The sequence below is a fragment of the Setaria viridis genome, chromosome 9 (assembly GCF_005286985.2).
Source record: "Setaria viridis chromosome 9, Setaria_viridis_v4.0, whole genome shotgun sequence".
In the NCBI taxonomy this organism is placed as follows: Eukaryota; Viridiplantae; Streptophyta; class Magnoliopsida; order Poales; family Poaceae; genus Setaria; species Setaria viridis.
The window spans coordinates 48,072,766-48,097,949 of record NC_048271.2 but is presented as its reverse complement, the minus strand read 5'-3'; the positions used below and the strand labels follow the sequence as shown (position 1 = coordinate 48,097,949).

The window sequence follows — 25,184 nt, the reverse complement described above, 5'->3', positions numbered from 1 at the left end:
TCACCAGAAGGGTCTGTTTGGATCCATGAGCTATATGAGCTAAATTTTAGTTCTGCACTTTTAGCTTAAAATTTAGCTCTTGGGATCCAAACAGGTGGGTAAAAAGGGGCAAAGAACTAAACTTTGGATTAAAAATTTTAACTCCTAAGTGATCCCCAAGATCAAGTTCCACCCCTATCCCCTTTTCCTCTCTCTCCGCGTGGTCCCTTGCCCCTCCCGCGCTCCCTCTCTCCTCCGCCTCCAACGCCCGCCGCCTCCGGTCATCCTCGCCGCCTCCGCTCGGCCCCACGCCGCCTCCGGCTGAGCCCCCGCCTCCGGCCGGCCCCGCCGCCTCCGCCGGCCTCGCAAGCCTCGACCCGCACCTGCACCCTATCCACTCGTGCGCGGTGGGGGAGAGGAACGCCGCCGACGCCGGGTCGAGCGGGCTCGACGGCACGCCGGGCGCGAGCGGCGACGGCGACGTGGAGTCCAGCCCTTCCTTCTCGCGCACCCGCACTGCCGCCGCCGCCCTCTCGCCCGAGCGGCCGTACCGAAGCCGGCGACGGAGATGCCATCGGGTGTGGTCTGGTTGTTGTGGTGGTGGTGCTGCTACTGGTGGAGAGGAGGGGTAGGAAGGAGGGTAATAGTGTCTTTGTTGAACAGCATTTATGGATTTTAGTCCATTTTAGTCCATGGATCCAAACAGCCCAGCAAAACTAAATTTTAGGGGCTAAAATTTAGGAGCTAAAATTTAGCTCATGATGTACTGATCAAACATACCTCGGAGGGACAAAAGAACCGGTGGGTATCTCAAATCCACCAGAAAACATAAACTACACGACCTACCTCACTAAGTAGTATATCTACACGACCTACCCCCGATTGACCTAGCCCCCACCACCTCCGTCACCAGCGAGGGCGCCGGAGAGGAAGGATCGGAGTTCCGCCCTGGAGTCGCCGCTAACTGCTGTGTGATGGGGAAAGAAGACTCTGAGTGAAGTACTGTTATGGACGAAGTGAACATATAGAGGGGAAAGAGACGAGATGCAGCCCCCAGCCCGCTCATGCAAGGACCCAATACATGATTCCGGTCAACTATATGCTTGCAATTGCAACACGATGATTACTAATAATTCGATTTCAAACATATCCAATAGACTATATAGTACTGCCCCTCAACCACAACTCCGGCAAACGATCCATTATCCTGCCGGCCACCAACCGGTCAAAAACTTGGACGCGCCACCGAACAAATCTCAGGCAAATAGCATTGGCCTCACTAGGGCAGGATTGCAGTACATGCGGGCATGCGGCGTCTTGGCTCGAAATCTGCAGTTAGTAACTCCATAGAATGGCTGTATATGACTCTAAAAATAACGGTAGAACCACTATCATAGCATCATAAGCACAATCAGCGAACATACAACCCATAGAACGACAATCTATATTTCATAATTGATATTTTCATACTGGTTTTCGCCAAAAAAAAAAGGAAAGATATTTTGGTAGTTCAACTAATGCTATTGTTGGCTAAACAACTGGCATAAGAATAAAAAGAAAAAAAAATGCAACCATGGAGTGACAACGCACCAAAGAACGATAGCACTGCAACCATGTCAAACCAGCAAATCATAGTGATTCCTCCCGCTATATAAAAGTCTTACAGGTGCCTTTTTCTTCCAATTCTTTGAATTTTTGGCGAATTCCAATCCATATTCAGCTATGGGGATGAAGCCATTACCACGACCATGGTACTGTAAACATACAGGATAGATATGAGCCAAGCTGAAGGAACAAAGTGAAGAGTTCAGGTTCAGCTATAACATATGAAAGTATACTACATATAAACACAATAGCTTCCGAGGAAACAAAAGGCAGCGCTTTAATTCAACATAAGAATTCTATATCCGATGATGGTAGAAAGAGGATATTGTCCAACAATTTTTCATCAATTTGCTTTAGTAAGAATACATTCATACTCTACCAAATTTTTTCTAAGAAAAACATTGACAATTAACAAGATCCAAGAACATTATGGATTCAAAGCTTTAGATCATAGAAGCTGATATCTGACATGCAATGCTTATTTTCAACATCGCTACATAATTTATACAAACCATTTAGTGCTATGCTTGCTTTAACCTTTGCTTGCTTTATTGAATATTTGCAGTGTTATCTTATTTTTATATAAATCGTTTATGTTACCATGCCACAGTTCATTTGCATGGCAATGATAGTTCAAAAATTCACGTACATTTGATTATCTTCTTGAGGGACAAAGGTACCTTCGGATCCCCACCGATCAGGATACTGGTCAGTCATGTCAAGTGGGCCCGCCCGACCATGCCGTGCGGGCCAAGACATGAAGGCGCGTGGAGCACAAGCTAGAAGGCCGGGCTAATCAATTCAGCTCGGATATCACGGAATATTTGTTGTAAACCGACTCAGATTACTTTCCATGTAACAACCGACTAGGATTAGATCCTATCCGATTATAACCCGAGGCCCTCAGCCTATATAAGGCGGCCAGGGGCACCCCCCGAGGGTGACTCATCCTACCTCATGTTAACTTTTTGCATCTGCGATCAGCAATACAATCTACCAGAACACAGGACGTAGGGTATTACTCTTCGGAAGCCCGAACCTGTCTAAACCTTGCGTCTCTGTGTTACTATTCGAGTTCTTGATCTTACGATCTCCCCTGCCTACAAATCTACCACCTGGCTAACCCCCTGGTGGACTGACAGTCACCAAATCTGACAGTTGGCACGCCAAGTAGGGGTGATCGTGAGATCCTCCCTAGCGAGCTCGATGGCATCCCGCCTCAGCGTCATATTCCCTAAGAGCATGAAAGACTTCCTCGCCAACCTGCTCTGCTTTGGGAGCATGTCGGTGGACTCCGACTCCGCCGCCTTCATCGCTGACTCAGTCTCCGCCGCCAACTCGGCATCCGTCGGATCTGCGTCAATGGAGCAAGGCCTTCATCCGAGGATCATCATGCCGCTTACCCAGCAGGTCGGCGATCTCTCTCTCTCTCTCTCTCTCTCTCTCTCTCTCAGAGAGGATCGCGCGTATCCTTGCGGCAACCCGCGCACCCACACCCTCCAATCTAATCGTGGGGCTAGATTGCATCAACAACACCATTGTTGAGTGCATCAACCTCTCCAAGGCAGCACTACGCCCCGGAAGGTCGGCGCAGGGCTCTTCCCGCGCCCCTTTTAGCATTAAGAACTCGGCTACCGTGTTTTCCGAAAAACTCATGCAGTCAATCTAACGACCCACCGAATCTACCCAGTTTCCGGACTGCAGTGAGTTGCAGGTCCCTCGCTTCGCCCTAACCCTAAACGGTGTCCTGTCAAACATACCAAGGGAGGGAAGGAGTTTTACCTTTACATAAGTTAATTGACTAGTTTACTTGTCTCATGACACAAAATGATACACATCATAGTTTTTTTCTATTACAAGTCCAACTCCTTGACTACCTCCTCTGCAGCCTGTTGATACTGGAAGGCCAACTCCAGAAGGCTATCAGGATCGAAGCCCTTGGCTACCCCCGCTCCGACGCGCTCCACCGGCACTCGAGAGAAATGCGTCTTGAGAAGCACAATGACGTTCTCCGCGCACTCCACGGTGGTCTCCTTCATCGGCACCTTCAGACAACCAGGAGAACTCCTCAGTCGGTCCAGCATTCGGCGTCAGCTCGGCAGGATTGGCCTCGGGCTGGACCATGTCCATCATGTAGCCCGTGTCCGACCGCAGACCTTCCAGCTCCAGCTCCAACCCTACAATAACCACCTGATCATGCTGGAGGCTATTCATAGCGGCAATCAAGCATCGGTCCATGTCCTTGTGCAAGTTGGCCTCATAGGCTAGTTTCCGCGACACATCATACTCACAGCGCACGACGACGTCGTGGTCTTGCTGTAGTCGGGCATTGGCGGCCTTGCACTCTTTGAGGTTTCTCTTGAGCCTCTCCTCTTTCTTCTGGGCATCTACAAAGTAACGGAACTCAAGAAAAGATACCGACCTTATCTACCCAAGCTAGATCCTCCATAAGGGATGAAGTCGTACCAGTCAGCAAAGCGCTAAGGTCACCCTGGACCTCCTTGGTGATCTTCTGCTCCTCGATCTCCCGGTCCTTTTGTCGGATCTGCTCCGCAGCATCCTCCTTAGCCTTCTTGAGCTCGGCCTTCAGGCGCTCGGCCTAAGGCGATACTCCTCAGCTCAGTGGATGGCGGACGCCCTCTTGTGCGCACGCTTGGCCAGATTCTGCACAAAAGTTACTCCAACAATTCAAAGATGGAAGATAAGGATGGAAGTCAACAGCAAGATTGGTTGGTCAACTTACGTATAACACCTATCCGACCTTGGCCGAGGCTTCCTGCAGGACGGCAAGATCCCTCTTGTCGGCAGCCACATCCTGCGCCAGGGCCGTCTCGAAGAAGTCCAGGGTGGCGGAATCATCCTCCACGTGGGCATCGACGTTGGCGCTTCCCTGGGGGTCTCCTCCATCTGCACCTCAACACTGGCATCTGCGGCCCCGGGCGCGGATACGGCGGCGTCCTAGCGCAATGAAGACCTTGGCTCGGGCCCCTTAGGTCCCACCACTAGGTTACTCTCGCTCCCGGCTTGGACAGACATCGTAGATGCAGCCCCTATGGTTGCCTCAGGAGTCCGACCTTTCGCATGGGTCCCGACGCCAGTGTCCTCCAGGCTCGAGTCATCCTCTATCACCGCCTCCCTGCTCGGTCGGCGCAGCATAGGGATAGAGTTAAGCAACGTACAAACAAACTTCCAACAATGTACGACGCCATGATCAGACTCACAACGTGCTCTTCTTCGCTCATAACTTTAGGCGAAGAGGTGATGGCGGCGGCAAGATCGGCTCCTTCTGCTTCCCCCCGCGGATCTCCGTTTTCAGCTGCTCCTTGAGCCACTCCGCGTCGACTGCGGTCGTCCCAAGGAGCACGGCCTTCTTCTTGGCGGTCGGGCTGGGCGATTCAGAGGCATCGCTCGGCACCCCGGACGAGGTCTCCGTAGAGGATGCCGCCGCCACGGCGGGTGCCTTCGACTACGTGGCACCCCTCTTCTTCTGCTTCTTCTTCTCGGCCTCCGGCTTCTCTGCCTCTGGCACCTTGGACTCCAACACCTTGCGAACGGCCTGGCGTGTCCGCTACCTAGTAGGACCGTGCCCCCGACCTCCGTCCCGCTGCCTTAGACCGATACGTCCTCGTCAGAGTCGTCAAAGGATGAGTCCGACTCCTAGTGAAACGATGAAAATCAAGATCTTACCGGGTCGACCGACCTCATGAGGGAGTACGCCTTGGGGCAGTGCTTGTTCTTGATGACGCCACCGAAGAACTTGCACATCCGGTCGGCAACCTCTTCCTAGGTAACCTTCCGTTGTGCGTCCCGGGTTGGATCCAACAGCCCCGAGTACTCATACGCCGGATGGACCCTGTCCTTGATCGGCTGTGTCAACCTCCGGCAAAAGTTGATGCTCACAGCCCTGGCTGTGAGCCCACGACATTTTAGGTCGGCAATCTCTTTTAACAGTTGCTTCACTTGGACCATTTCCGTGGAGGTCGGCTGGTTCGACCACTCCGGCATTGTCACGGGTGCATACCCGAGGCGGGGCGGCAGCTCAGGCTTCTGATTGGTGATAAGGAACCATTCCTTATGCCACCCCTTGTTCAAGTCCTTGAGCTTCAGACCAAAATACTCCAGGACCCTCTTTGGCTGCAGCGAAAATCCACAACCACCGATCAATCCCGGCTTCCCCTTGGTCGACACAATTTTCAGTTGGTAGAGATATCTCCACAGATTGAAATGGGGAGGAATTCCGAGGAAAGCGTCCCAAAGGTGGATAAAAACTGCGATGTCCAAAATGGAGTTAGGGTTGAGATGCACTAACTCGATCTTGTAGTACCCTAGCAACCCGCGAAAGAAATCCCCCGTCGGGATCCTGAACCCCCGCTCGAAAAATGCCGCAAAGATGACAGCTTCGGTCTTGTCCTCGGTGGGGAACTCTTGGCCCGCGATCGCCTTCCATTCCAGGAGGGACTTGGAACCGAGCAGGGCGCGATCGACGAGGGCTTGGATCCTCTCCTCCGACATCACGGATTTCACCCAATACATGGATGGATCTAGTGCCTACTCCGTCACCATTTCTTCGGTTTCTACTCCTCGAGACACAGATCTGATGAAGGCGGACCTCTTGGTTCGCATGCGGCGGGGAATGGCAGCACGGCGGCTGTGACTGCAGCCTTTGGGCGGAGGAGCGGTGGATGTGGCTTGCGGACGTGGCGGCGTGACCTAGGGCTCTCAGGCGCGGCGGCGATGGCGTTGGCGGCAGTGACACTTGGGGGCGAGTGGAGTGGAAATGAAAAGGAAACCGCGCCTCTTCGGCTTTTGAAGGCATTGACAGCGTAAATCTAGCGACGGAATCCGCATGTCTGCTGTTACGCCGCAAGCGATGGACGGAACCCGCGGGTTTTCCGTTAAGTCTCACGGCGTGCCTCCGTGGCTCCACCAGTCTTCGCGCTCGGGGGCTGAGCGCTATATTTGTATCCCTTTTACGACGGAAATAATACATCAGATTCTTGACCATTGGACCAATTACTTTAATCGCTTCAATGCTCAGGGGCTACTCCATATGGAGTGCGTCTTGCGACGCCCTCCATGTGCTTTCCTTCGATCTACAGGATGCCAGACATCTCGGAGCTCGATAGTCGCATAGCCATGCGCATTTGGTCATACGCCTGTGGAAGGTTCAATTTTTCTTCCTTTTTTTAGCACCGCGCAGCCTCTCCATCACTATGACGACACCGCACCTTCAGCTGAGTACATTACAAGCTTCGTTGCGCATCCGTCAGGTTTCTGTTCGACTCCACATCACTTGGGGGCTTGAGGGATAAGGGTACCTACGGGTCCCCATCGACCAGGATACTGGTCAGCCCTGACAAGTGGGCCCGCCCGACCATGCCGTGCGGGCCAAGGCATAAAGATGCGTGGAGCACAAGCTAGAAGGCCGGGCGAATCAATTCAGCCCGGATATCACGGGATACTTGTTGTAAACCGACTCAGATTGCCTTCCATGTATCAACCGACTAGGATTAGATCCTATCCAATTGTAACCCTAGGTCGTCAGCCTATATAAGGCGGCCAGGGGCACCCCCGAGGGTGACTCATCACACCTCACGTTAACTCTTCGCATCTACGATCAGCAATACAATCCACCAGAACACAGGACGTAGGGTATTACTCTCTGGAGGTCCGAACCTGTCTAAACCTTGCGTCTCTGTGTTACCATTCGAGTTATCAGCCTTACGATCTCCCCCGCCTACAAATCTACCACCTGGGTAACCCCCTAGTGGACTGCCGGTCACTAAATCCGACACTTCTCTTTAAATGCATTATCCCCGAAGACAGTGGAATTACCTCGCGCTCTGGAATATAAATAATGATTGGCTGCCGACACAGTCTAGACAAAACCTGAAAAGAGAGAATGATATGTGCAAATTATGTCAAAGATCATACCAACTCATATAATCCAAAAAATATATAGGCACTAGTATTCTGCTCCATCTAACAAGTAACACTAGTTTGGCTAGAACCTCCAGAAGTCCAACAAAAGTAGAAAATGGGTGCATGAACTGCTCTTATCATGTTAATCAGATTCTCCATGTATCTAATCCGATAACCGAATGATGATTACACAAATTACATATTTTAAGTTTTTAGAACAGTGAAAATGTGAAATCTTATACCAGGAGTTCTGACTCTCCACCCCAGAAATCTGGCCGCCTTATCCTTTGGCAGTAGCTAGAAAAATCAGGAATAAGTCAGCAACAATAATTCAATTCAGTTCATGCCGTCAAAGCAAAGTTGGAAGGCATAGGAGCCTAACCGTCTCAAGGATTGTTCCACGGTAACTGCTATAACAGCTTCTTCATACTTCTGCCGCTCAGTCTCGCTGTCACATATAATTTCTTTCACCGCCATCCGTAAATCATCTATGAAATGGGATATTAATTTAATTCGAATATATCAACAATAAAGTCCCATTCAAAGAAGGCATGGTAAACTTTTGGTGATGCATTCATACAACACGGTCACCCACAGGTGACGGATGAATCTTCTCATGTTCATCTAAGGCTAAAGTAGCTTGCAAAAACCAAAAAACCTTAGAGTAAACTGACAGACAGGTAAGAATTTGCAATGTGCAGTATATAATATATGTTTAAAAACTGAAATGATTGCCGAATCTGGCCAGATATCTGGATTGTTGTGGGAGATACTTTTAGTCAAAATCAACATTAGTTTCCCAGCATTATTTCTAGTATATGGTTGTAAGTTGGAAATGCTATACTGCTATACCACATAGTTTCGAAACCATGAATTAATGCATGTTGTAAGAATTTTCCTCCAAGTCAAAGATAAGAACTGAATTTGAAAAGCTCTCGGTTGGCATCATAAATGGATGTATGATGCTGAAATCTTATAAGAACAAATGACACTGTTGTTTATTTTTTAATTGACAAGGATACTAATTGTCTCATGTTCTATCATGCGAATAAGTTCTATGGTCGTTAAAGTGGATGTGCTACCTCGTAATATGATAGTAAACTCAAGAGGGGGGAAGATCTCCATGTACTTTTTTCACAAAGCAACTGTTATTACACGTCACATTATCTCTATATCAACTGCAAAAACTTTAACTACACATGAGGCTAAAAGTAAACAGAAACAAAAATCCATGATGCAGAAATTGATCTACTCCCTCCGTCCCAAAAAACATGTCATTCTATGATTCAAAATTTGTCCAAGAAACAAGTCGTTTTACTCTATATGGTATGTGCATGTGCATGCAGCTGTCAATTAGCACCAAATATGGCTAATAAATAGGGGCAAACAAGGTCATTTTACCTTCTTGTTAATTTGTCCTAAAATTTCTAGAATGACTTTTTTTTTTTGACGGAGGGAGTATGTACGAGGCATTGTTTCAGGCTACCTGCATCTTGTAACTCCTCCCTCGGGGTCAAAGGAATCCCCTTATTCTTTGCCATTCCTTTAGCCTACAAGCAACGCACCGGGTTTCTCTGTGATGTGAATTTGCATAGATGCCAAAAACCGCTTGAAGAGACATTGTTTCAACTAGAATTCAAACTCGAAGGTAATAGATTCGAGTAATAAAGGTTCACAATAATCATCATACTACGCGCACACAGAAGAAGATTATGCGACAACTTACCAACGCCCGAAACATGCAGCGGCCATCTCCGGTGACCCTCTGAACCCCGTAATGCTCAACCTTGTTCAGCGCCGCCGACCAACCGCCCCTCCTGCACATAACAAACAAGTTTTGCAACTTCACTCTGCTCGAGCTGCAATTGATTCAGATGTGTTGAGAGAAATCCGGGAAAGAATAAGCAGACGCACAGCGAAGGGGCAATTCTGGCGAAGCAGTGGAGCCGGGGCCAAGCCGGCGCTGGCGCGGGCGCGGGGTCCTCGAGGAGCTCGAACTTGGCCGTGCCCTCCCTGAGGCGTGCGAGGAGAGTGGCTGCGACGACCGCCAACGAGTCAGATACGCGCGGGAATCGGGATACCACATGATACCATCGAAACGAGTTGAGGGAAGGAAGCGAAGGATCGAGCAGGCACTAACCATTCGATGGCCGCACCGCTGCCGCCATTCGGCCGCAAATCCTGCAATCTTCCCGCACTGCTTCGCAGCAGCGGAAGGTTGAAGAAGGGGGACAAGGCGTGGCCTGTTTTGGATAAATGGCAGCCGCCGCCGCCCGCCGCCGTGGTGTGAGCAACGAAACAGGCCACAGCCCAACGCTTTGCTTGTGGGCTTGGCCTTTCACACAAGCTGTGTGTCGCCTTCTTTTTTTTTCCTTTTCAAGTTCTGGAATTCGAGTAAGCATTAAAGCAGGACAATCATTTACAGAGTTTAGAGAGGTGTGCGTATAAAGTTCAGTTTGAAAAATGTTCAATTCGCCATCCGAACTGCATCGATGACAGCTTAAAGCACATGTTTGAAATGCAGAAATTTTACAGAAATGTGGTCCAAATCTTGCACTCACAGTTAACAGATTCATGTAGGGTATGATAGATTGAACTGCACAGCTAACGATCGCCGTACGGCTAGCGTGGATCAAAATAGTTCATCAAGCCTTTGTAGTTGTTAGATCGTGGCAATTTCTTATCATTGCATATATACCTGCTCTACTGCCCTAACGATCAGTCCGATGACGATCATTTTGAGTTTTCATACGATTTTGTGCTGCTGCCAACCGTTGTTTCGGCAAGGTTGTGTGGACAGCTCTGTCGTGCAAGACATCAGCCACATCGTGTAGCTCCAGGTGACCTTCAGTTAAAGTAAGCTTTGCCCTAGAATGGCGACAATAGAACGGATCCATGACATGGAATACTGTGGCGCACGTGGTGAGGTCCCCGCGTGCGGTGTTTTCTTCAAGGCGACGAGAGTGAGGTGGAGTCCAACGTTGGACGTGGCGAGACCCCATGTGTTTGTGTTTTCGTGGTGGCGACTGCGAGACAGCCTGCGAGAGGTCCGGATCTGATGGTATCACTCTGTCAGATGGAGTGTGGTGTTGCAGCAGCACTATGGCGAAGGATCCCACATGGCGATGGCCTTCTTGGTGCGATGCGGTCTGCTTTCTCTTAGGTCCCTATCAACGGGGTCACGCCGGGAGGTTTCGGTGACTACATGAGAGTAAGAATGTTGGAGGGCGCTACGATAAGGCTTTCGGTATGGCTGTCGTTGTCAAGTGGAGTTGTGCGGCCGCGTTGAGGTCCTAATCCAACCGGCCGTTTTTGGCAGTTTTGAGTTGAGTGTTACCCGTGTCGATGTCCCAATCTAACTGGGTGAGTATAGGCTCTTTCTTTTTCATTTTCCTGCCTATAGCCTCACGGAGTCGTAGTCTTATATTTTTCTGCTATATCAATAAAAATTCGTACGGATACGGTTCAAAAAAAAGTTAACATAGGCAGTGCGGTCAGAAGAATGGAGAATAGCCTAAAGATGTACGAAACAAAGAATTATACAAAGCCGTGCAAGCGGTAACAAGGCTTTCTATTTGGATGGTGAATTTGTGCAACGAAGTTACGTTTTAAGGCATTGGTTGATCCTCTTTTTTGTCCATGTATCTGAAGATGTGAATATGATACGAGATTACACTGCTTAGACCAGTTGTGTTTCCAACAATCTGAACAATTCTTACCACACTTGTATATACGTATATGCGTTTGTTACACGGAGCAAAGGAAAAAAACACAATTTAGTAGCCCACTGCGGGTGGTAACAGATCATAGCTCTTATACCTCTCTTAAAATCCCAACTCAGACGTACATATATTTAGCTTAATATCATATAGTATTTTAGCCCGATCTTTTTTACCACCCCTCACGCGAGACGGTCTCCCCGGGCACCGGACGCGGCGGCCGCTCGCCCGGCACGAGCATTCCTCACCTCTCACGATCTCACCAGCCGTCCACCTCCTGGTAAACCATCGGCAGCGACCTACGCCTACCACCCTCGAGATATTTTTCCAACGCCTTCGTCACAGATATCTCGTTGGCCCACGGCGCCATCGCGACGTCTCCCCACTCGCGCGCGCCAGCCATTATAGCACGGCGCGCGCCTTCGACCTGATCCCAACTGCCCAAAGACAAAGAGCAAAGCCTAGCGAGTAGCGACGCGACAGCGAGGAGGAAGGAAGGATGTCGAGGCCGAACCGGAGCGACGCGCACCTGTCGCCGGAGGACGAGGCGGCGCGGGAGGCCGAGGTGCGGGGGTACTTCGACGACGCGGCGCCCAAGCGCCACACCAAGCCCTCCCGCAGCGAGCACTCCCCGGTGTACGCCGACGCGATCGTCCCGGACAGCTCCCACCCGGAGCTCGACAAGTTCCAAGACCTCGAAGCCCACACCGAGGTCTCCCATCCCCCGGCCTCTTCCCCTGCCTAACTCTCTCTTGAGCCAGAACTTCTTCAAGCGGCTGACACGTTGTTTCTTTCAGAGGTTGGTGTACGAGGGCGGCAAGGTCGGGGAGGAGTTCGTGGAGACGGAGTACTACAAGGATCTCGGCGGCGTCGGCAAGCAGCACCACACGGTTACTACTGCTGGCTCACTCCTGCTCCTCCCTTTTTCTTCCGTGACCTGCTTATGAGCTACAGACTTAACTAACTTTTTTGTCCTTCGACTCTGCCCAATATCGCCGGGCAAGCAGACCGGAACAGGCTTCATCGGGATGGACAGAGACAAGGGCGCCTCTTTCAAACTGTCCGAAGACCCCGATGCAGCGGAGCGCCATGCTTCTTGCAAGGGGAACCCTGCCACCAACGAATGGATCCCGTCGGCTGACACGGTAAGATCGGGCAGACGGGCACGAATGATTCCAGCTTATCCTATGCTGCTTTGGCGTGTCGACACTTGTCACCAACGAGCCATATGGTGTCTGTTCACGAACGCGTTGGTAATGCAAGTAGCTGTGGCTTCGTTTCAGGTGTATCCGGCGTCAGACAAGCCGAGCAGAAGCGACAGCTGAGCAATGCAATATCCTCGGCCCGCGGAGAATTCAGACAAGTGATGCCACCAGGAAAATAAGAAGCCACACTGTGTTATTACAGGATTAGTGATGTCTGTATCTTTGCTATTCTGCATCAAAATGCCTGTAATCTTGAATTTCAAATAAGCTCGCGATTCGCATTGGATTTCTGTGTTCTGCCTCTGATTGGCAGGAAATAAAGTTTTAATCATGGTTCAGTAGTCAATCAATTTCTCGGCTGCAAATCCTTCTAAATAAATAAGTGAGAATTCGATGCCATTTCGGATTCGCTTGTAGTCAAACTAAACAGAAAAGAGGTAATACGATCGGAGAAATCACGGAAAATCATGAGCATGTCATATCTGATCATCTGTATCTAGAGATACAACTTGTGTGATTATTGGTACCGAACTACCGATATTACCATGAAGCAGGCACAGACAGACTGCTCGCTGGTACGATTCATTTAGGCCTTCACTTCGAACATGCTACGCGTAGGTAGGGAAGACAGACGAGCACCGAGGTTAAGGCGGATCAGTCCTGGTGCGAAGGGGTCGCCGGGTCGTCGGGCGGAGGCTGGATGCGGAGCCGGACGAGCTCGGCGTCGATCCGGTCGGTGAGGATCAGCCCGAACATGCGGTAATCGCAGAGAAAGGACCACACGGGGTGGCCGAACGTGGCGGGGCGGTTGCCCTCCACGAAGAAGTGGCTGTACCACGCCATGCCGTACCCGAGCACGGGCGCCGCGAGGAGGGGCGCGGCGCGGCCCGTGGCGGCCGCGAGCGCCGCGCAGGCGAGCGAGGCCAGGGTGCCGAGGAAGTGCCACCGCCGCGTCCCCGGCTTGGAGTGCTGGCTCAGGTAGAAGCCCCAGAACTCGTCCATGCTCCCGAACTGCCGCCTCGCCCCCGCCGACTCGCCGCTCCTCCCCATCGCGCGCGTCGGGGTCGGTTTCCCCGGCTTGCGGTATATTGGTGAGACGTGCACGGATACCTACCAACCTACTCGCTGCCTGCTGCTCAGTCGCTACCTCTCCTTTATCCTGATCCGATCATTCGGATACACGTCGCGATCTGGGAGTCCGGAGCAAGAGAGCATGCCGGGTACAGGTGAGCCAAAAGTTGCTCCGCCTTGTACCATGCCCGTTAAAACTGAGGGTAGCTGCCATCACGGAGCCGACAGGGCGATATCTCCGAAGACGAATGGCGAGGGCCGAGGAGCAGGGTAAGAAGCATCCAGTGGGTACATAGCACAAGGGAAAGCTTGGTAATTGCCCTAAAACATTGGTTGTGATTGAAAAAAAATATACCCAACCACACAGGTCGAGAATTTAGCATTCCATAGCTCATGCACTAGTAAGGTCCATGACTTGGGGTACAAACTGTAGCACGATGATAGTGAACAAAACTCGATGATTGGAAAAAAGAAGGGTCACACAACCTGGGTAAATAAAAACAATGCTGTATGTGATTTCACTGTTGTATATACTACATAATCCATTCTGAAACAAAATTTACATCACTACTCACTACTTGAATCACACCAATACACAAGATCAAAATAATGGTCGGGGAGAGGGAAATGATGCCTCTACAATTTGACTACATATATATAGCACAACTGATAAAACTGGAGACGTGAAACTGCCTTCTTGAATGCCGACAGAGCAGAATGGCACAGATGAATGGTTAACCTCTCAAGCAAGTGACGACCTCAGCAAAAACAATCAATTGAATGGACTCGTGGTGTACAACCCAAATCAACACGTAAATCACGCCCCGCAAGAACATTGTAGCATCGTAAGGATACCTTCCATGAAGCCATGTGGCTGAGTCGTTAGGTGCTTAACAAGTTTGTGTGAAGATCGCACAAGGGCATTCCTGCCTGCCATTCTTAAGCTCATGGTTTGTGCTCATGGTCTCCAAACCGCTTGAACAACAAGTGTCGACAAATATGCACACGGCCATTATCATGAGCTCACATACAGAACAGGAACCAGACCTGCCATCTTTCCATCCCTTCCAGGCCTCCTTTTCTTCACCTGAACAAATAAAAATGATCGCCAACTTTAGAATCTGTTTATTTGTAATGAGACAACAACAACAACAACAACAACAACATAGCCTTTCAGTCCCAAGCAAGTTGGGGTAGGCTATTTATTTGTAATGAGAGAACAAGTAAAATCAAGTGCGCAATGAGAACTTACATAGTACCAACCATCGACCTCGTATTCAATTTCCACTTCTTCCCCAGTGGTTAAACTCAACTGAAACAATTTACATGAATAAGTGCTCTCGTCTTAGCATTCAATTGAAAAAAGTCAGCTCAGTTAATTTGACAATGACTTTCTTCTGCTCATTTTGCTATTGAAGTAGATGATTACAGTAATATATTCATAACAGTTCTTTCGAATAGCTAAGATAGTGAATTACAGTATCACCAAAAACACCAAAGATTGTCCTCAGTGCCCCAGAACAAAGAAAAGATTTCAGAACAGTGAACGTTCTGTCAACCTCTGAACATAGAAGGATTGACATTACCTCATCATCACCACCTGCTGTGAAGTCATACAATGCTTTCCCAGACTGAGGGTTACTAGAACTCTTATCTTCATCGTCATGGGATCCAAAACTTCGACCTCCACGCCCTGCGAGGGGGTTTTCAAATGACTCCTTCCTTTGCAGTACTGATGTTGAATATGATGGTGGTTCTTCACGTATCTGAAGCAAAAGCAAACATATCAGGATTCAGGAACCATATCCAAATTTTGAAAACTGTACCCACAGTATCTGTTTTGTCTAACTTAGACAGCAACAGTAAGGCTAGTCTCAATGGAGTGCCATGGGAGTTTCATGGGCATTTAATCCCATGCCACGTTAGCAAAGCTGCTGACTTGGCAGGCTATTTATGAGGAGAGAGGAGAGAGTTTCATCCCCATGAAACCCACTTGGCACAGTTACCAGGTTCCATGAAATGCAATGAAACTTGCACTAAGCATGTTATGGTTTCATGGCATGACACATTTGGTCATAGGACAACACAAAAATTAAATGATTTAGGCTATCTATGAAACTGTGCAATGAAACTATGCACTGAGAGTGACAGTTTCATTTCATTGAAAAGTTGACATGGCACTCATGGTAACAGTGCGATGAAATCATGCACTGAGACTGGTCTAAGTAGAAAAGAACATAGCAACAGCATCATGGATGAAGCAGAAATACCGTCTGTTGGGAAGCCCCGTGACTTGATGGTTTTGAACTAAACAATGACGGATAGTTCATGCCCCCAAAATGGGATGATATGGACGTTTCAACAGAACCGGTTGACTCAGGAGAGGATCCACCAGAGTACCTACCATCATCTTCCTGCAACAGATAAAAAGCAAGGCCTGATTATCTGTACACACATTTAAGAAGCACCTGGAGTCAATAACCTTGAGCATGTGTAATAACACTTACCTCTGCCTCGTATGTTTCGAGAATTGTCTTAGCCCACATATCATCATAGCCAACTGATGGCCTAGAGTTCATGTATTCCTCGTCATCCACATCAGGAGCATCAGTTCCAGCACCAGCAAGGAAGTCCTTTACCTATCATTGGATCAAACAGTCCCAAATGGTTAAAGAATGTCATTCTCAAATTAAGCGCATCCAACGAAGAAAAAAGGAAGTATGCTGAAATAAATTAGAAAGTAAGCTATCTATATCAGAAAGTAGTAGTCTTTGAAAAGTTGGGAGGCAGATACATAACAGGAGTAATTAACAGAACACAACAAAGAATCTTACTTTATCCACAGCTGGAGCATTGTTTGCCCAATCATCATCTTCCAAACCTGCTGCCCAGGCCATTGCCAGATCAGGGTCGATTCCAGACTGCATGGTAGTGGTCTCTTTACGTACATCTTTGGACTCATACATAAGGTCAGATATTCCGGTAGCAACAGCAGGATCACTTAGACCACCAGATGCACTTATGTTGTGCCGGTTGCGGTAGATCTCAATGAGTTTGGAACTGTCATATGATTGAACAAAATTGATCTCAAGGGACAGGATACTAACAAAATACTTCATTCCGGCGAAAGAAATAAAGGCAGGCATCCATTTACACACAAGTCTATTGTATGGTACAAGGTTCCAGATATCACTGAAGAAAGCATTTCTGACTGGTGAACCAAATATTTTTACCTTTTTAGTTCTTAGGCAATTTTAGAAATGAAAAGATTTCAAGCCAACAAAAACTTTATCTACAAAAGATAACTGCTCCTGAATAACTATAAGAGTGCGTACCTGGTTGGACCAAGAGGCAAGTATTTAGCCCTTGGAACGAAACAGAATAAAGAAACAAAATCAAGAAGCCTCTCGTGGGTTTCATAAAGTTTCTTAAGTTCCTCATCACTCCATTCTTGTTTACTATTATCATGCTGCCTAATATCTCTGCAAAAACAAAGCAAAAAAGAATTACAAAACGAGATCGCCTCAAGACTGTTCTCCAGAAGTCACAAGAAATTTTATAAAGCATACCTAGCAAGATCATCTTGAGCTCTATACATTTCATCTAGGACCTTGAGCATTGGGCTTATTAAAGATCCAAGACCAGTACCACTGGCACCTTGATTTTCCCCATTACTTAATTGCAATTCTGAAAAGTTTAACTGCACTCCTCCAAGAGCCAAAGCGTGAAGAAATTCGTATATCTGCAGTCTATAAGGTTCACCAGACCTTATTGCAATGGTAGTCAGGGCTTGGACAGCAGCAATGCGGATCTACAAGTTTAACAGTAAGATGAGAAAAAAACAATAAGGAGGTGATACCATCTCACCCACATTGTCATAATTTTCTAAAACATAAATAAAAGGAATTGTCCTCTGCAAAGGGGCCTACCTCCCAGCTGCCACTAAATGCACACCTTTGAAGTCTCGTCAGAGCACTAGCAAGCGTAGGATTACGGGAGCTTGCTGCAGCAACCATTTTATCAGCATCTAACATCATTAGTGCAGTACCAGGCGGCGTTGCAGACTCCCAGGCATACTCAGATGCAGCATAATTTGCGTTTTCTCCCAGAAACCAAACCTGGTAATTCAAGGACACAACATCAGTATGTTGTTGTTCCAAGGCCAAAGCTCAATGAATAAATTAACCAAGTGGAATTTTTGTTCTTACAGCAGCCTGAACTAATCTTTGGAGTGCCATTGCAGACTTTGGATCGGAGGCAGATACCATATCAACAGAAGTGAATCCAGACATTGAACCAGGCTGAGGTGGCGGCAGATCAAGAACTATAGTCACAGCTTCCAAGGCTGTATGTTTCCCATCTGGTCCTGCTCCTACAAGGCATGTCTGGAAAGGCAGAAATTGTTTTTTTTATTTGCTAAGTTCACATTGTCATTCTAGGAAAAAGTAAATCAATTGCCAAACTAACATAAATGTCACATCAATGGTAATATGCATATATTTAAGTACTTGCAGCTTTGCGTATCAGCTTGTCATTCTAGAGAAAAAGTAAAGTCATTGCCAAACTAACGTAAGTGTCACACCAAATGCTGTAAGATACTAATGGCAATATGCATGTATGTAAGTACTTGCAGCTTGCATATTAGCTTGGTACATGGTTTCATATAACATTCGAAACAGCTTGACAGCAAAAAGTCTACCTTCCATAACAATTGTAGAACATCAGCATCAATCTTTCCAGGAACTTTAGTGGCGAAGATTCTTGCAATCTCAAGCAGAGTCACAGCCATATCTGGTGTTGCCTATCATGTAACGAAACCAGAATAAAAAAAGTCAGTCACTGAATCAGGTAAAGGAAAAGATATTAATAAAACTAACTACAAGAAACATGAGCATACAACCTTTAGAAAACTAAAGCGATGGGAAAAACGAAAAGGAGGTAGAGAAAGTACAAAAAGAAGTATGAAAAGAAATAAATCTCATGTAAAAAATCCAATAAAAAGCAACAAAAAAAGGTAGCATCATTTTTTAAAAGAACAATGTCGCTTACCATACTTAAAAATGTAAATAGTCAATGCCAGTACAGAATGGTTAAATCTGCTTCTAATACCAGATGTGATTTGATGCACGCAGCAGACAATAACACATTAAAATAGGGAAAGTGAACAGCTTACTGAGAACAAGGTCAAAGCACTATTTAAGTATATATAGTGTAAACACTGAAAGGGATCTGATACCTTGAACCTAGCATGTAAGGTCAGTAGGACATCATTCAGGAGAGAGGAAGGCCAGGCTGGGTCAGACAGCTCACATGCAATGATAGATTTTAGTTCTTCAAAAGATTCATGTGGATTTTGCATCCATATTAAAGCTTTGATGACCATGGCTCGAACATATACACACTCGCATGCTACCGTTGTCCGCACAACTTCCATCAGTGATGCTAATAACCCTGCTATTGTGTCCATGCCACCATGACCGTTGGATAGCGGATTAGGCTTCCGGGTAGCTACAGCACAAACATGGAAAAGTTGCATGGTTACATTAAAAAACCAATAGCATTATGCAAGACCCTCAGTTTGATTATAAATAAACGCAATACATCCAAATACATGGTTAAGAGAAATTACTTAAATTTTGATCTAATCTACAAGAAAAATGCATGTCCTAGTTGCATAGCCTACTGAATGCGAAATTAAATGAAGGATGTATGATTTTCGTTAACACTTAAAGAGTGCTTGAATGTGTCAACATATAATTAAAATATATTATAGCATCATCATACCTTCAGCTGTTGGATTCTCAAGTTCAGAATCAAGAGATTCAACATCAAGAGGGGCCCCCTCATCATAAGCACCTAAAGCATAAGCAGCTGCTCTACTTTTGCCCATTTCCTGAACTACTCTTGCAGCAGCATGAAGAACTGGACGAGAGAAGCTACGGAATGAGCTCTCCAATCTGAGAATAAGAAACAAATAGAAAAGCAACCATGAACCAGGGGCTGCATAAAGGAAACACGGGAGATCAACCACTTGTGCAGTTATAAGATACGACAAACCTTCTCATTACAAGTTTGATGAGAGGCTGAGGTCGCCTTGCTTTTGAAGATTTTTCACTAGATTTTGACAGAACACCCTTTGATGCTACAGAAGGGGCTTCAGGCAATTTGAGAATTTCTCTAGTTAACCGAATCCATCCACCAGCTCTGTCCTCCATGCTGCAAGACATGATGATAAATTAATATACGTTCTACCATTTAGTAACAAGCAAAGCAATTGAACAATACAACTATGCCCCCCCCCCCCAAACACACACACACACACATCATTAATACCTTTCCGTGTTGTCAACTTTTCCCAACACACAATTTATGGCCTCAAAGCAGACCCTGTCACTGGGATCCAGAAGAAGTTGATAAAGGAGGGAACTATACTGAGACTTTATGTCAGGCCTCTCTGCATAAATTGTATATGATTAAAACCAATTTGATATACAACCCCTAATATTATGAATCACACATCTGAATTCAGGGCAGGCAAAAATAAAGCACTTACGATCCAATACACGCGCCCTAGATATTGAATGACACAACTTTGCAAGGTAAACCCTGGCAAGAACATCATGTAAATGAAGAATGTCCTGAAGAGCTCCTGTTTTGATTTGATACAATGATAATGTACACAAATAAGTACATCAAAGTGAAAAGAAAAATTATAACATAACTGAAGTTGGCAAAATAAGGACTCATTATATACGCTAAGAGGTAATAATGCCCTTTAGATGGAACCTAGAACAAACAACGTTAAACTGGTCACTGTAATCAGATACTGTTCAAAAATTACACGATAATTTCCTGCATTATTCAGAGCATGTAACGCTTCGGCACTGCCAGGAAGATATCCCCCAACCCCAACCCACCCACACACAGAGAGAACATATGACATTGCTTATTAATCCTGTGGGTAGGCCAGTGAATAAAGGTAATTAAAAGGCATATATATGAAGGGCAGTTATCATATATTCACTTCTTCACAAAATAAAAGTCATTAGGCTATCTCTATATCAGACACAGAAGAAAACATCAAGAAATCTTTATTCTAGTAGCTCAAATCAATTTGAAAGCTAGAATTGTTTTCTATCTTTCTTCTCAGAATAAAATAGGAACAAAAAAACTGCTTGAAACATATATTTGCAAAGGAGAAAGTTGCAAATTATTAACCTCAAATAACTTTATAGTATATTTATGTTCAAATGATAAGATATTAACCTCAAATAAGACATTAACAATAAAATGTTCAAGAAAGAAGAAACATACCACCGGGCTGTGCACTTTTGCCTGCATAAAATGAAGCCACACATGAGATTGATAAACCACATAAATGGAATGAAATAAGATCTATTACATAATGACTAAATATACAAAAAGATCTGGACTGGAGTTTCTACTGTTACAGTTAACTTTTTAGTATTTGCTGTTTCCAGTGCACGAAGGACCCCCAACAATATAACATAATGGCATATGTTCTGTCTACATGTCAAAATAAAATGAGCAGTATGTGAGGAAACTGACCCAATGCCATGGCAACGGAGTATGGATCTTTCGCGGCTATTTCAGAGATTATTGACAATGAGTGCCTCACAGCAACTGGGTCAGAAAATTCAACCCTGCAATTGTATCAAGCCAAATGAGAACAAGATGAATATGAAGCGGTATGTTACTACATATATATTAGACTATCAATTCTGAATATCTTTTGCAGAAATAGATAGATTTTTCATAGACAGATAAACACCAGATCAGGTGTTATCCTGATATATGTATTAAGATGACATGAGAAATAAATTAATCAAAATCACTAACTACTTCAGGAATCACATTAATATTGGATATCCACATAGACTATAAAGATAACAATAGACAAGACACCATAAACAATGCTCCCATCCCAAAATCTGTTTGCATTCAAGCAAAACAAGTCCAGTTGGGAAGTTGTAAAATAACAAAGGTTTAGAATACAAGGTGGATGGCGAATCTAAAATGAGCTTTACAAAGACAGCAAGTTCAAACTTACCCTTGGACAGCTCGGTGCAGGAATGCTGGATTACCAAGATCAAGTGGAAGCCTCCTTAGTGCACTTACAGAAGCATATTGCAAATTACCACGTATGATAGACTGCAAAATTAATAGAAAAGTGTCACAAGGTTGGGTTCACAACATCATGAAGAATTGTAATTTTCAGCTCAAAATAGATAGTGAATTGGGCCATCATCTTTGCTATATAATGTAGAAAACCTGCAAGTTAAGTATACTGTAGCATTCAGTGTGTGTTTTCATGCTTGTAATTAGCAAACAGCAACATCCAGATGCCTTAAGAGAATGGTAACTATAGACAGTTCATGTGTTCGAGAGAAAAAAAACTATAGATTGTCCATACTGTATACAGACAGTTCTTAGCACCACAGAAATTAAATGCACATTCTTGAATCAAAACAGTACCTCTTTATCACCACCTTGCTTGGTAAAGATACCCTTCTTTCGTTTCTGTTTAGTATCTGCCACCTGAAAGCATCCAAATATACCACAGAGAGAACACTGTCAGTTTTCCAAAGCCACAGACCAGGGAAACAGAAAAGGACCTTAGACAAGTAAAAGTTTAAGGACTAATGTAACTGTACAACCCATAACTGACATTATGAAAGACCAACCTTTTCCAAAATGCCAAACACAATTTCATTGAGCTTTTCCATCATCTCAGAACTTCCAGGGGAAGCTGATGTAAGTGCTTTCAGGGCCGCAAGTCTCCGCGCATGAACTTCAAATGCCAGCATCAGTGATTAAGCACAATGAATGACCAAGTGACATGATTCAACGAGGAATTATAAGTGCAAGGATTTAAGACATTAATGACATAGAATATTTTGTTCTTGCTGAGTCTCAAATAGTGATATTGAATTCTTATTGCACATAACAAAGATGTTCAGCAGTCAGCTTGATGCTGAGTTTCAACTAAGGTTTTTCATAAACTTGAGCATATAGTGCCTTTTATGCAGGGCAATATGTTTGCCAGGAATTTAAGTTCTCATTATACTGCTTCAGAAAAGAAAAAAAATCCAAGAGGAAACCAATTCCCAAAAGGAGAGTAAGAAAAAAAAAGAAGACCTGAGATTAGGTTTGACAAAACTAAGCAGGAAATGCAGGCAAGTGACTTTAGTCCAACCAATAAGAAGCCATATGAAATGTTTAGGTGTTTGACTAAATGGCAAAAGGTAGGATTGGATCATAGATTTTGCATACTATAAGTCTAATGTACACTGAGTATAAAATCATACACTCAACATCGTCGCTGGAGGATTCTGCTGAAAGCTGATCAACTATCCTGGGTACAACATCAGCTCGAGTAACTCCCCCGACAGCATCAATATCTGCAAGGGCATCCCAGTTTGGTGTGGGTATGCCACCAGCAGCACTTAAACCCTGGGAACCATTATCTGACAGTATGCGGGCCAGATAATAGTATACATAGCGCAGAACATTTCTGTCCTCGCATTGTTGATGGAGCTGCAAACAAAGAAGCAGGCTCGAATGAGATAAAAGAAAGATAATTAAAGTAAACAATATCTCAGGTTACCGCAACCATGGCCTGTGTTAAGTATATGATTTCAGTAAAACACATGTTTGAGTACCTAATTTATATTGAAGAAATCCAAAGGTGGGAATCAAGCTAATCGAAATTAGATGATCTCATGTGCCATTATGGTGCTATCATGGCTGAATTTGCTGTGAGTAGTCTAAGTTTTAACATCCAAAAATAAAGCATGCTGAGCAAAAAGCAGTCGAGGAATGGCGAGCTTACCATGAGAAGAGATGGAGCCACCGAAGGATCCACAGAATTGTACACGGCAAGCTTGGGGAATACGCTGTTTACAAGCTGCCTCTGGGAACTTTTCTACAGAAGGGATAGCACAAGAGCAGCTAAAGGCAACAGATCCAAGCTAGCATCATGCATTTCAATCCAACCGAAGCAGGAGCAGGACGAACCTGGTCACACGTCGCGGCGAGCTCGTGGATGCTCCGCGCCAGCTGAGCGTACGAGACGGGCTGCACGAGAAGCAAAGGCTACAGAGTGAGACTGGAACGGGGAGGGTTGAAATGAAGCGACGGTGGGGAGGGAGGGGAGCGAGGACGCGCCTTCTTCTTCCTGTTCCGCTGGGGCAGGACCTTGACGGGGTTGAGCGCCTTGGCAGCGGAGATGGTCTCGTTCTGGATCTGCGTCAGCGTCCCCCTCTTCGACTTGCGATCCGCCGCCGACGCCGCGGGCTTCCCTAGCAGGGAGCCGACACCGCTGCCGCCGCCGCCGCCGCCGCCGCCGCCCGACGAGGACTGCTGCTGCGACGACGCCCCTGCTCCCGAGGCTGCCGACGGATCCGAGGTGATGAGATCCATCAGCGTCGTGCCCGAGGAGTCCTGCCCGGAGGCCATGGCCGCGGGAAAGGGGCCGGGCGAGTGGGAGATCTCCGGCGAGCAAGAGGCTTGTCTGTCTCGTGGGACTTTTCGGGTCGGGTGGGGCGGTGCAGTGAGGAGATGATGCGTAGTAGAACGCTGGACGCTGGATCCAACCGCCAAACTGGATTTGGTGGCCGCAGCAGCAGCACGGGCGTACGCTGCGGCCGAGGTCCGACCGGCGCCGGTTTTGCGAGGGCCGTCGCCGGTAGCCCGCGCCCGCGACCCAACTGAGGCTGCCAAGTGGGCCATCCCAGGCTCATTAGATTTCTTTTGATTGGCAGGATTTAATGGTAGAACCATCATTTTATTGCTTCAGAAAGATTTCATAAAAGCGCGCAACAGGAAATTCGAAACATTCTAATTAGATATATGCAAACTTCATTGTGTTATGTGTCTTTTTTACTTATCTTGTCGTCTCCGTCTATAAAATTCTAAATGCCAATCAAAGCAGACATAATTACTATCAAGAATAAAAGGAAAGGTAAAAGGACCTTTAGACTTGCTTAGAGCAATTGAGTAGAATATAGGAAGGATGAGTTTGACTCTCCGTAAGAGCAAAATGAAGTAATGAGAGATCGAAATGATAATGTCAATCTAATTTAATTATTATATGATCTCCAACTATGAAATGTATTGCTTTCTCTCCCCATCTCACCTAGGTTACCCGTCTAATACGCCATTTAATATTTTCTTATAATTGATTGGATAATAACTCAGCATTTTGGATAGACTTATTCAACATGTGGATAGATAGGGTGTATTTATTAGGGAAGTATTCAGCGCAAACCACCTCCTCGGTGCAAACGTGAAAACCCCTCTAAAAGCCATGCTTACAGGTTTTCAAAAAAAAATTGAAACGATGCACGTCCATTGTGTATCTATATATCTACTTTGTCGCAAAAGTTGAGATGCAATCTTGTTTTGTAAAAATTTATATGAAAATGACAAAATTCAAGTGCACGTAAACTTTGTCATTTTCATACGAAATCTAGATATTCGAAGTTTTCAAATAGACTCTTATTATTTTTGCATACACTGGTGTGGTTGAACGGTATCGTACTAGTTGGGTCATAGTGCTCTTTATGCTGACCAATAACTTTCTTTTATGTGTTGCCATGCCCCTTTTATTGGATCAGTAAATAATGCAACGTGCGAGCGGTCCGTATACTAAACTATTATA

General features: G+C 46.1%; 4 protein-coding genes and 1 long non-coding RNA gene across 5 annotated transcripts; 1 reads left to right on the top strand and 4 right to left on the bottom strand.

The window, feature by feature from the left end:
- Positions 1–1,400: 1,400 nt before the first annotated feature.
- On the bottom strand, positions 1,401–9,807 carry LOC117839030 (OVARIAN TUMOR DOMAIN-containing deubiquitinating enzyme 3). The gene is made up of 8 exons (XM_034719264.2): positions 9,647–9,807; positions 9,421–9,541; positions 9,233–9,323; positions 8,993–9,056; positions 7,889–7,994; positions 7,749–7,803; positions 7,420–7,473; positions 1,401–1,733 (listed from the first exon to the last, which is right to left on the bottom strand). The coding sequence occupies exons 1-8, from the start codon at positions 9,672–9,674 to the stop codon at positions 1,596–1,598; spliced, it is 657 nt and encodes a 218-aa protein (XP_034575155.1). The 5' UTR covers positions 9,675–9,807; the 3' UTR covers positions 1,401–1,595.
- On the bottom strand, positions 3,349–7,413 carry LOC140221330 (uncharacterized). Its single transcript, XR_011897097.1, has 2 exons — positions 4,328–7,413; positions 3,349–4,248 (listed from the first exon to the last, which is right to left on the bottom strand). It is a non-coding gene; the product is annotated as an uncharacterized lncRNA (long non-coding RNA).
- Positions 9,808–11,612: 1,805 nt separating the features above from the next.
- Positions 11,613–12,776, top strand: LOC117837128 (uncharacterized). The gene is made up of 4 exons (XM_034716712.2): positions 11,613–11,937; positions 12,023–12,115; positions 12,233–12,370; positions 12,509–12,776. Exons 1-4 carry the CDS (start codon positions 11,725–11,727, stop codon positions 12,548–12,550), a joined length of 486 nt encoding a protein of 161 aa, XP_034572603.1. The 5' UTR covers positions 11,613–11,724; the 3' UTR covers positions 12,551–12,776.
- Positions 12,777–12,885: 109 nt separating this feature from the next.
- On the bottom strand, positions 12,886–13,867 carry LOC117837129 (uncharacterized). Its single transcript, XM_034716713.2, has one exon. It carries the CDS (start codon positions 13,478–13,480, stop codon positions 13,085–13,087), a length of 396 nt encoding a protein of 131 aa, XP_034572604.1. The 5' UTR covers positions 13,481–13,867; the 3' UTR covers positions 12,886–13,084.
- A 125-nt stretch (positions 13,868–13,992) lies between these two features.
- On the bottom strand, positions 13,993–24,105 carry LOC117837127 (uncharacterized). The gene is made up of 25 exons (XM_034716711.2): positions 23,690–24,105; positions 23,540–23,599; positions 23,355–23,447; positions 22,831–23,059; positions 22,207–22,313; positions 21,998–22,060; positions 21,573–21,673; positions 21,071–21,165; positions 20,816–20,836; positions 20,055–20,150; positions 19,835–19,955; positions 19,559–19,717; positions 19,286–19,458; positions 18,738–19,009; positions 18,201–18,302; positions 17,710–17,886; positions 17,431–17,619; positions 17,071–17,312; positions 16,837–16,983; positions 16,336–16,561; positions 16,009–16,140; positions 15,772–15,915; positions 15,088–15,267; positions 14,754–14,813; positions 13,993–14,588 (listed from the first exon to the last, which is right to left on the bottom strand). Exons 1-25 carry the CDS (start codon positions 23,978–23,980, stop codon positions 14,517–14,519), a joined length of 3,552 nt encoding a protein of 1,183 aa, XP_034572602.1. The 5' UTR covers positions 23,981–24,105; the 3' UTR covers positions 13,993–14,516.
- Between the last annotated feature and the right edge of the window lie 1,079 nt (positions 24,106–25,184).